General features: G+C 40.6%; 1 protein-coding gene across 3 annotated transcripts in view; it reads left to right on the top strand.

Moving 5' to 3' along the window:
* The window catches only part of MED12L (mediator complex subunit 12L), a 361,400-nt gene that overhangs the window by 34,627 nt on the left and 314,767 nt on the right, over window positions 1–12,006 (top strand). For 2 of the 3 annotated variants that reach the window (XM_070374718.1, XM_070374715.1), the window contains exons 3-5: window positions 1,899–2,003; window positions 6,289–6,480; window positions 11,017–11,176. In XM_070374718.1, coding sequence (XP_070230819.1) covers window positions 1,899–2,003; window positions 6,289–6,480; window positions 11,017–11,176 — 457 coding nt within the window. Of the gene's footprint in view, window positions 1–1,898; window positions 2,004–6,288; window positions 6,481–7,870; window positions 7,904–11,016; window positions 11,177–12,006 lie in introns of all 3 variants that reach the window. The other variant, XM_070374713.1, reaches the window with a different exon arrangement.

The following is a 12,006-nucleotide window of genomic DNA, read 5'->3' as shown; positions in this document are numbered from 1 at the left end:
GTGGGGTCTTCTGAAAGCCCACTAAAACTGGGGCTGGCCGAGGTATTAGGCGGAGCTCACGCAGTTAAGTCAGGTGACATGGCAGGACTCCAGGAGACCCCAGTTCTCACCCGAGGTGACCTTGCAGGAGCTGTCTGTCACTAATGATTTTGACCTAAGGCTTCCTGCCTAATCATAACAGTGATTTGATCAGTTTTGTTGTTGTTTGTTTTAATTTTACACATGGAACAATTATTTGGGAAGAATTAAGTGTATATTCTCATTCTTGGGCTGTGGCTACCATTAACCCAGCTGGCACCGAGACTATTTCTTGGCCTGAAGTGAGAGGAGCAAAAGGTAGCTTCATTTACTCCATCTTTTCTCTTTTATTCTTTTGCGTCTGTATCGGGGACTCTGGGAACTCTGATTTAGTTCGGTAAGTGATATGGGCAGGGGAAGGCCCTTTTTTTTTTTTTTTTTAATGCCTTGGGCTATTTTTGATATGTTGTGACCTTGGTAAGGAAAGTTTTCCTATGTCTATCTCGTAGGAGATCTTTTTAAGAAGGGTAAGAATTGTGGCTGTGTATTTTTAGACCACATTTTCATGTGGCATGTGTACTCTGGTGCACAGTGTCATGGAAATTTCTCTTCCTAGTCTAGGATTGAAAAGATGGCCTTTCAGCGCTGGCTTTGTCCGGTTACTGTACTAGCTTAGCCTCACTTTTTTCATCTGTAAAATGGACTTGAAGACTCACATCCGCCTCAGATTTGGTAAAGATAAAGTGAACCAAAATAAATGAAAGAACTTGGCAAGCTCTAAACTTTCCTTCAGTTGCAGGACTGTGATGGTGTGTGGTTAGCACAAACCTCGTGCCTAGGAACCCTTCATTTCTGTCTTGAACTCACTGTGAGGTGTTGGGTACTTGAGTGAGCCAGTTTTCTGGAATATTGAACAGAAATATGCATAGGGGCTGGCAAGGGATAGGGAGTCAGACTGTGGGCTTTCTAGAAGCAGTTCTAGTTTAGAATCTATGATTTTATGTTTATGGGAGAGGGGTTGCTTTGTTTTTCTTTCTCCAATTTGTTAGTGAAAAATTTTTATCTGCAGGCAGCAGTTGTTAACATTTGGCCACCTTTGCTTTGTCTCTGTCTGCACATTTATGTATTGATTTTTAGATCCCTATTTCTGCTTTCCTTGGTGAGTGTTCAGCAGCTCTCTTCTACAGAGTATCGTGAAGTTTGTCATTCCTCAGGCTGCAGGAGACTGGCTTCAGTTCAGTTCAGTTGCTCAGTCGTGTCCGACTCTTTGAGACCCCATGAATCGTAGCACGCCGGGCCTTCCTGTCCATCACCATCTCCTGGAGTTCACTCAAACTCATGTCCATTGAATTGGTGATGCCATCCAGCCATCTCATCCTCTGTCGTCCCCTTCTCCTCCTGCCCCCAATTCCTCCCAGCATCAGAGTCTTTTCCAATGAGCCAACTCTTCGCATGAGGTGGCCGAAGTACTGGAGTTTCAGCTTCAGCATCATTCCTTCCAAAGAACACCCAGGGCTGATCTCCTCTAGAATGGACTGGTTGGATCTCCTTGCAGTCCAAGGGACTCTCAAGAGTCTTCTCCAACACCACAGTTCAAAAGCATCAATTCTTCGGCGCTCAGCCTTCTTCACAGTCCAACTCTCACATCCATACATGACCACAGGAAAAACCATTGCCTTGACTAGATGGACCTTTGTCGGCAAAGTAATGTCTCTGCTTTTGAATATGCTGTCTAGGTTGGACATAACTTTCCTTCCAAGCAGTAAGCGTCTTTTAATTTCATGGCTGCAGTCACCATCTGCATTGATTTTGGAGCCCAAAAAAGGCTTCAGTTGGAGCTTTTACATCGTTGGGACTAATCAGTACCTTTTCTCCAACAGGATGAACTTACCGCAGTGAATGTAAAGCAAGGCTTCAACAATCAGCCAGCCTTTACTGGAGATGAACATGGCTCAGCTAGAAATATTGTGATTAACCCATCAAAGGTAATGCTCATTGTTTCCTAAAACTTCTGAAATATGTACGTGAGACCCTTGGTAACTCATGTTGATACATCTGTGTTATTTAAGCCATGATCCACGTTCACAGTTCCCCCAGGTATCCTTTATGGTGCCCTGCCCCGGGCTCCCATCAGGGGTCACGCTTTGCTTTCTGCTGGCGTATCTCCGAACCCTGTTTTAATCCACTGCAGTACTGCTCTCCAGGTCCCCTCACTGAGTCCAGTTGTTTCTCTTATTGTCTAGTACTATAGTCTAGATTTGTTGATTATTTCCTCATGACAAGATTCAGGTTGTATATTTTTGGTAAGAAGACTACACTGCGTATCAGATGTGCAGTGTTAGTTTGCTGATTATTGGTTATACTGTTTGATCACTTAACGTGGTGTCTGCCGTCTCTTTCCTTTGCAAAAGTTGTCATCTCTTCCTCATAGAAATCTCCACAGGATGCTGCTTTGAGACCATATGAATATACTATTCGGCAATAAAATTTTATGCTCTGATTTTTAGCATCAATTGATGATTCCTGCTGCATGATTTATTTTGCTGATGTTTGCAAAAGCAAAAATGCTGGTTTTGTAGTTGTTATTCCTTGTATGTTTAATAGTTGGCATTCTTTTGTAAACGACACTGCATTTTAAGGGGTTCACTTTGAACCCCTGAACTCTTTTTAAAATCAATTGTATTATTTTCAGTTTTCTTTTTGATGCTCACATTGTCTCACATTTGGTCAGTGGGGGCAACTTTAACCTAGTTTTTGGGCCTTTTTGACATATCTGTCTCGTGTCATCATTTCCTCACTTGTGACACAATAACATTGTCCAGGGCCATCTTGTTCTTTTCCTGCCCCAGCCCAGATCTTGGTACCTGGGTTGCTCAAGGCTACTAGTGTTGCAACGTCTGCTGCTGCTACTACTGCTACTGCTAAGTCGCTTCAGTCGTGTCCGACTCTGTGTGACCCCATAGACGGCAGCCCACCAGGCTCCCCTGTCCCTGGGATTCTCCAGGCAAGAACATTGGAGTGGGTTGCCATTTCCTTCTCCAGTGCATGAAAGTGAAAAGTGAAAGTGAAGTCGCTCAGTCGTGTCCGACTCTTCACGACCCCATGGACTGCAGCCTACCAGGCTCCTCCATCCATGGGATTTTCCAGGCAACAGTACTGCAGTGGGCTGCCATTGCCTTCTCTGGTTGCAACGTCTAGGGCCTTTCAATGGACAGAGATGATAGATATATTTAGATTTCTTTCCTCCTTCCTTCCCTCCCTTCCTCTCTCCTTTCCATCTGTCCATTCTAACTCATGTACCACAGAGTTTTTCCCTTACTTGTCCCCTTTCCATCACTATATCTCCTTTCTCTCAAAGCAAGAACCCTGAATCCCAGCAGTATCGACTTGTTTATTCATTTACTCTATCTTACAATATACATAAAAAAAGTGAAGTCACTCAGTCGTGTCCCAACTCTTTGCGACCCCATGGACTGTAGCCCACTATACTCCTTCATCCATGGGATTTTCCAGGCAAGAATACTGGAGTGGGGTGCCATTTCCTTCTCCAGAGCATCTTCCCGACCCAGGGATTGAACCTGGGTCTCCCACATTGTAGGCAGACACTTTACCATCTAGCCACCAGGGAAGTCCTCACTGAGTCCAGTTATACATAAAAAGTTCCAGAATAAATTATACCAGTGTCATTCCAACAGCAATATTAATTTTGTAAAGCCTACAATTCCTTTACCATACTTTTTGTCTTCAGACTAACTTTAAGTTAAAGTTCATTTTCATTAAGAAAATGTAGTCAGTGTTGTGTTAAACATGTTTCTTGAACTAAGTCTTTTTTCTGTGTAATTATGTTAACAATTAGATATATAGATAGATTTATCTGTTTTTGTTTGTATTCTTTTAAGGTTTGGTTTTTCGTCCTCTCTGAGTTATTTCTGTTTTCAAATATTGAAGTACTTTTACTCATTAAATTGAAAAAGCATGCATTCAGATAAAGAGAAATCAAGCATACAGATGAATTTCTATTCTTGTTTTGTTTTAACCAGAGATAAACATTGTTAAAAATTTGTGTATTATTTCAGATCTCTTTATATGCATACATTTATACACAAGGATATGTAATTTGCTAAACTGGCAACTGAAATATTCAGTAGGAAAGGCTGTTCGCTTCAATGTGATTTGTAATAGCAAAAATTTGAACACTCTAAATGTCCATCAACAGGGACTTGATTAGATACAATGTGGGTATCCACACAGTACATTATTATTTGTCTGTGAAAATGAACGAGGATGGTCTCCATATGCAGATATGGAAGGAAGGTTCTCAGATTTACTCAGTGTACATAATGAGGTATAGATAAGACAAAAATACATTTGTGTGTGTTTGTGTGTATTCACACATGATGAAACACTGGAAAGACAAACTCATCAAGGTGGTTACTTGGAGGCAGGCACTGGGAGCTGGGAATGAGGCTCTTAACTTTTTTTCTTTGATTTTGGAATAATGTGAATATATTGCTGTTAGAATAAAATTAAATGTATGGTGATGTATTTATTTATTTATTTTTGAGTTCTGTCATGAATTTTCTCTGAGCTTGTTTTTTGGGAAGTTTGACTTTGCTTACAGTTATTGTTCATAAAGTTTGTTAGGAAGTAAAACATATATACAGTCCCTATGTTCCATTGCTATTATTAAATACACAGAAAAGAGTATAATTGCAAGAAATTGCCCAGACTTTTTTAAAACATAATTTTTGCAAAGCTCTTTAATGATTGGCTTGGTTTAATTAAATAGTCTCTTCAGATCACTGTGGATATTCTTGGTAGTTCTCAGACTAGTTTAAAATTGTTTTATGCCTTTATTTTGATTAAACTGCTCATACATAATTGCAAATAAGGAATCTTTTAAATATAAAACAATCTACATAGGTAGGTGTTTCATGTCATTGGTGCAAAGACTCACCAAATACTGCTTGAGAAACTTGCTTATTTTCAAACAACTGTTTTTTGCTGAATTTTTGCATTTAATTTATTCTCTGGATATTCTGCACACTTTGCTTAAAAAATAAAACCATACTATGAATTTGTTTAAGAAAATTAAAGTTCAGACTTCTTTTTTTTTTCTAATTACTGTAATTTTTATTGCCCTGTTACATCAACTTAGCAAAACAAACTTTTTCATTGTATATCAATCTCAAGGAGCAGGAGATGCCAATTCACATTAGAAAAGTTGTACCAGTTATTCACCCTGGTAGATAGACTCGGCTAATTGTTTCCAGCTGTGCTCCAGCCTGTAGACGAATGGTTCATTGACTTGTGAGCATTAACCAAGGCAGTGATTCTTATCCTGCTGCAGCATGGTAGGCATTTTGTTTTAATCATGGTTGCTGCTGTCTGCTAACCTTATTGAAGGTATTCATTAGAAATTGTTGTCCACATCCTGGTACTAAAGAATTTCCAGAGGACACAATGTGATGCTGTGATAGGATTCTTGGAAATTCCAACAGGTTTTCTGTGGATTCATTGAGTTTTTCGATATTAGTCCCCTCCGCTCTTGTCCCTGTCTCTTTCCTTTGTCCTCTTTAAGCATGGTTAATTTGAAAATGCTAGTCATTCACAGAAGCTCCCTTTGCTACTTTGTTCCATTCAGAGCAAGTAACATTAGCTTTCTCTTGAAATGCCTGTACTCATGAAATTGGCAGCTCTATCAAAAACGTTGAATATTTAATTTAATTGAACCTTTTGTAATTTTCCATTTAAATAAATTAGATTTCTCTAGACTAATTTTTTTTTAAAGGCACTGAGTGTAAATACAGAGTTTCCTTTCCAAAAATACATGCTATTAAGATAAAACAAGGAAAAGAATGATTACTGTGAGATTACTAGGTTCTGCTGTTGTATGCAACACCTCACAGGAAAAAGGTTCTCTCCAAAAGAGTGTGTATTATGAAAAAGACATAGAGCTGAAGATTAAAGCAGAACCCCTTCTCTTGAAATTTATTCAGTATGTAATTAATTTTATCTTACAGAGATTTTCAAAGGTGCTTTTTTTCCCCCAAACTGCTTGTGAGTAGTGAAACAAAGGTGCTCTGGGAACTTCTGTGTTATGTTAGTGTAAGGAAATTACATCTCTTGGCTTCAAGGTCTCAAATTCCTCTTTTATTTTCTGATGGACTCTTTGAAGATTTTCACTTAATACAAATGAAATACTAATATGTACATTACTAACATTCTTGCTTTTTGTCTTTAAACCTTTTCTTTTTTTCCCTTCCACAGATCGGAGCTTATTTTAGCAGCATATTAGCTGAGAAACTAAAGCTTAACACTTTCCAGGACACCGGAAAGAAGAAACCACAAGTTAATGCTAAAGATAATTATTGGCTGGTTACTGCTCGATCCCAGAGTGCGATTCATAGCTGGTTTTCTGACTTAGCAGGAAATAAACCACTTGCTATTTTGGCAAAAAAGGTATTTAAGTATTTCTTGCGTTGTTTTCCTTGTGGCCTTAAAGAAATGAAACTATTTGGGATAATGTTGAAGTGTATATTTCTGTTCTCCAGTTCTCTCCACAACTCAGAGTTTCAGTGGCAGGTGTGTGCTGCTCATAGGCTGTTGGCCCTTCGTTTTGGCGGCATGTGGTGCCAGGGACATCTGGAGACCTGAACATGCCACACAGGAAGCTGTTGATGCAGTAGACAGGGTTTTAAAATCAAGAACGGGCAGTGAGACTTCATTTATTCTTGTTACATTCTCAGTTTTCTTAGGCCATGGTGTCCAAAATGCATTGAATAGAAATCCTCACTTTAATGTTATTTCCTTGTCTTGAAAAGCGTCCATCCAAATTTTTAACCTAAGTCTCTTTCTGAACAAGTGAGATAAAAGATAGTGATTCTGTGTGTGCATAAAGAACATCTTTGAAAAAGTTTCAGAACAAAATGGGGCAGTTTTATTCATAGTTCCCAGCTTTTTGGAGGAGGGGGAAGTGGAGGGAGGGAAGGGAGGCTTCTTTTAGGATCTTTGCCTTTGATCATTTTCCTCAAATGGGAAATACTGCACACATTCAACAATCTTATAGTCCCTATAATATAAAACGTCCTTTGAAATTTAGATGAGAGCCAGAAACCTCCCTGTTAGTCTTGATCTCTGACTTCTTACATACCTTTCAAATAATTCCCAGGTCTTTCTCATCTCCCCTGAAACCCTTTAGTTTCAGGAGAGCCCATTTTCCATTCTTAAATTTTCACGAATGGCTTGGTGCAGGCTCAGGTGAGAGGAGAGCTCCTTTGTGTATTTACTTGTTTGTTTTCTAAAGCAACTCTTTGAAAATAGTGCCTGTAGCTCCCATTGGCTTCATTTTGCCCTAATGTCAGAGCATCATGTTGCCTTTCGTAGATGCTAGTGCTTAAAGGCAACTGAAGTCCTTGCAAAGCGCAATCATCAGCATAACCCCCTCTTGCTACTCAGGGAGTGCCTCTGTCTCAACACAGGCTGAACCACAGAGCATTTCTTTTCCACTGTTCAGCATTTACCACGTGGGCCCAAAGGGGTGTGTGAATTGTATCTGAAGGCCACAGAAGTCAAGGGCGATCCTTCAATACTTGATGTATTTCTACCAATAGTTCATACCCTCCATGTGGGTTAGTACCTTCCACTCCTATGTAGCCAGCCTGATGTCTTTCTTTTTAGGTTTGCCTTTTTTGTAAGCTTTTAGAATGTATTTTTTTGGGATATTTCCTGCAGGCAAGTACTGGTGAGGAATTGATGCCCTTGCTTTAAGGGGTGTAATGGCCTCTCATCTTTATGGAGGGCGATGAATTGTGGTGCAGTGTATTAGCCACTGTTCTTCTCTCTTTATTAGGAGCTGCCTCTGGCCAAGTCAGGTGTCCCTCAGGTAAGCCCTGACATTAATTCTCTTTGCAAAGTTAAAATATATTTTCTTTGTGAAACCATTGAATATACTTTGACTTATTCATTTCTTGGGCATTTCAAGAGCCATTCCGTCCCATCCCTTCCTCAGCATTTCATCCTCCTGAGATGGTGACAGTTCTGTAGAATTGGGTAGAAAATGGCATTCTCCACATGTTCCTTCATATTAGGAAGTTTAAATACATCTTGTTAATTTCTGATATTTATCTGTGAGGTGGCTTAGTACAGAAGACCTTCATTTTCCTGTTAAGATCCTGAGTCATCTTCCAGCTCTGATCTAGAGTTCAAAATAGTTTCCTGTGTGGGACGGGATCAAGTTTCCAGACCTGGTTTTCTGCTGCTGTAAAGCTCCACAGTGCCCCATGTGTTTAGCCTCAGAAAGGTCATCAGTGACCTACAAAAGGCCTCTTAATTCAACCATGGTCATAGCTAGATTTGGAAAAGGAGACTTCTTGCTTCTGGGGATATATCCTTCTAGCCTTTGGCACAGCTCACTAGGAATGATGTGTTTCACTTCCGGTGACTTTGATTGCTGTGGTCTCAGGAATTTCCCTCTATCACTACCCAGCAAACGGGATGCTGATGGTAAGGAGCTTGCGAAGAGAAAGGTGATTCAAGGGTGGCCCTTTGGCCAGTGGAAGACCACCACGTGCTAGGTGTCTTACTTTTCTTTTGGTACTTAGATGCAATTCCAGCTTGATTCAGAAACCAAACAGCTGCCCGGTGACTGCCTGGGTTCAGCTACAAGTTGAAGTCAGATGGTTTCTTGGCTGAAAATGGAATCCATCTCTGCAGGAAGTCATACTTCAGTCAGTGTAAACATATTTTCCTTCCTGAGTTGGCCCAAACTGTAAATTTGACAAAACCATCAAAATGTGTTTTCTTCCTTAATTAAATAACTTTCTTCACATATGTTCTTCTGAATTCCAAAACCCTTGATTTGAGCCAACCGTTTTTGTTAGGGTTCTGCCAGCAAGGGCAGTGAGCTGCAGGTTTGCTTTGTGCTGCTGTTCATGGAAGACTCAGCTTTGCCTGCTATTTCATCTAAACGTTTCGCATGATCAAAATGTACCCCTCCCCCCACTCCTTCTTGTCAGTTGCTGCTCAAAAGAAACCCTTTAGGCTTCTATAAAGATACTACTGTTAATACTTCTATGGAGGTGCTAACTTTACTTTTTGCGTTTGCCTTATTTTTAAGCCTTGATTTTATATATGATATATAGTCTTTTGGTACATCTTACCTAGCGGGGAACCTGACCTTGACAGCTAAAATTTAACTCCCTGATACTGTACTGTCTGTCCTAGTGAAGAATACAGCAGTCTGGTCTTGTGCTTTTCCTCTCCCCCGCCTAAGTGATAGTAAACCCAAGCCTTGTGCTCCCTGGAAGATGTGTCTTGTAAGCTAAATGTTCAGGACATTTTCTTGTTAAAATGTCTCACCGTTATCCACAGAGAGGACGTTTTACAGCTTTAGGCTGTGTCCCTTTCACCTCCTTTTTAGTTATGTGGTGTGTGATGTAGTTGCCTCTGTCATGGGACTTACGTTCTAAAGTCAGCAACCATGGCAGGAATAGTACACGGTCAGAAGTCTGTTACATTGACCATAAAGTACACTTTATGGACACACTGCATCTCAGGGTCCAGCCAGACAGCTTTCCTTCATCATGGGAGCAGCTTGAAGTTTCTTTGGGAAGAACCAGGTGCAAAAGATATCTTGTTTTGAAGGGCTATGTACAAAAACCACTTTTTAATTCTAGGATTACACTGTACCAAGATTGTGAGTTGTCAAGTTTGTAACATATGTATAATGCAAAAAACCCACTGTCTAAGCCACTGGCTAACTAAGAAAAATGCCATGCTATATGAATAAATTAGCTGGTTTGAAGCTTTGATTTTTCAAGACAAAAATTGAGCAAGACTTTGGGACATAGAAACCAGGGCTAGTGATATTTATAATTGTGGTTTCCAGAATTTTCTTAGGTGGGTAGAGTCCGTGGCTTGAGAATATTTTGGGGGGCATGAAGAAATCTTTGGAACTGGCAACAACGAAAGTTGTCATAATTTTGATAAATGTAATTTTTTTGCTTTATCCTCCTCACCCTACTGTGAAGTAGACAGGGTCAGTTTATCTCATTCATACATGAAGGGCCTGGGAGTGATGGGTTTAATCACACAGACTAGGGCCAGGAATGAAACACAGAGGTACTCATTGCTGTTGGGAGCTGGGAGTGGGACAACGCCTGCTTCTCCATCTCAATTTTCCCAAACTGCTGCGTTGTAGCCAACGTGCCCTTTGTCCGCTGTGTTACCCTGTATTCATAAATTGGATAGATACGTATAGATTAATGGGCTCTTCCTAGGGTATTTATGAGGAATTCTACAAGACCGGATTAACTCTTGCAAGCCATTCAGCAGTACACTGGGATACTAATTTGCTAAATAGTACCTTTGTGGTCTGGAAGAAATAATTAACTGCCTCAAGTGCCCACTCTCAACCAGTGAATTAATTACCCAGCTATTTCTAGCGCCGTGTTTATTAGGCAGATTCACTGAGCCATCATTTTAGCCTCTATTTAAAATTTTGGGCTAAAGGCTCTTTTAGAAGCTTTCTGGAAATTTTCATTCTTATGAAATGTTACAGTTGGAAAGCTTTATACAAAAATGCCCTTCAATAAGATATAGAGTGGGGGTAGGTTTTCTCATGATCTGTCCTTTCCAATTTTGAGATTAAACTCTTTGGAGGACTGTCATGAAATTATTTCCCTCTATTGTTGATGCAAGGAGTAGCTTTCAGCATCTGAGAGCTTGAAAATAATTTGTTTTTATAAATAAGAAAGCACAACTGATAAAACTGTCCCACCAGTGCACTAAACATACAGTGTCAATTATTTTTTATTAAAATTTGCTTAAAATGTTTTATTATTTTTTAAAAACCATATGTGCTGTTTGAAAATCCATGAAGAATAACTTTGTCAGAGTCAGCATGGACTTAAGAGTCTCTTTCACTTCCCCTTTCTTTAGGCTGGCCTAGCGATGAATATAATATGGGATGATTATAAATACGTTATTTCTTTCTAGGTTCCCATCCTTAGTAAAAAAGAAGATGTTTTTGCATATTTAGCGAAGTATTCAGTGCCAATGGTTCGAGCAACATGGCTGATCAAGATGACGTGTGCCTATTACTCTGCTATTTCTGAAGCGAAAATTAAGAAACGTCCGGCCACTGATCCCAATTTGGGTAAGTGAGACAGTGTGATACATTTTAAATTATCCTGTAAGTCATTGTTGCCTGCACCTCCTGTACCCAGCCCAGCGAGCTGAGTACTGAGAAGGTCCGTTAGGGAAGCTAAGTCATTAGCGGTGTGGATAGGGGCTGATTCTGTTTCCTCAGGCACAGATTCCCAATTCTCTCAGCACGTCCTGTTGCTCTTAGCTGCAAAATGTGTCCTAAACACTTCACCACCACTTTGACTGACTTGTGCTTCCACCACCCCATCTCTTGGCTGGAGAATGGTCACAGTCTTCTAACTGGTCTCCCTGCCTTTATTTTTGCTCCTTACATTCTAGTCTCTCCACAGCCACCACGCTGTTTGCTCAGCCTAAATCATACCATTTCATGTTCCTGTTTGTAACGTTATGGTAGTTTTTCATCACAGTGAGAATAAGGATCCAGATTTTCTCCTGCAGGGCCATCCATGATCTGGCCCCCTCTTCCTGTGACATTTCAGCCACACAGCCTTCCATATATCCCTCCAACATGCAGGCTCCTTCCTTTCTCAGGGCCCCTGTCTTTCTTCTTCCCTGTACTTGGATTGTGGGGCTTCCCTGGTGGCTCAGTGGTAAAGAATCTGCCTGCAGTGCAGGAGCCGATGGAGACATGGGTTTGATCCCTGGGTCAGGAAGATACCCTGGAGGAGGGCATGGCAACCCACTCCAGTATTCTTGCCTGGAGAATCTCAGGGAAAGGAGAGTCTGGTGGGCTACAGTTCATGGGGTTGCAAAGAGTCCGATACGACTGGAGCAGCTTGGCACATACTTGGGTTGTTCTTCTTCAGGGTGTCTGCAGCC

The sequence above is a fragment of the Bos mutus genome, chromosome 1 (genome assembly GCF_027580195.1).
Source record: "Bos mutus isolate GX-2022 chromosome 1, NWIPB_WYAK_1.1, whole genome shotgun sequence".
Lineage (NCBI taxonomy): Eukaryota > Metazoa > Chordata > Mammalia > Artiodactyla > Bovidae > Bos > Bos mutus.
Note: the sequence above shows the minus strand (reverse complement) of the source record. Positions and strands in the feature narration are given on the sequence as shown.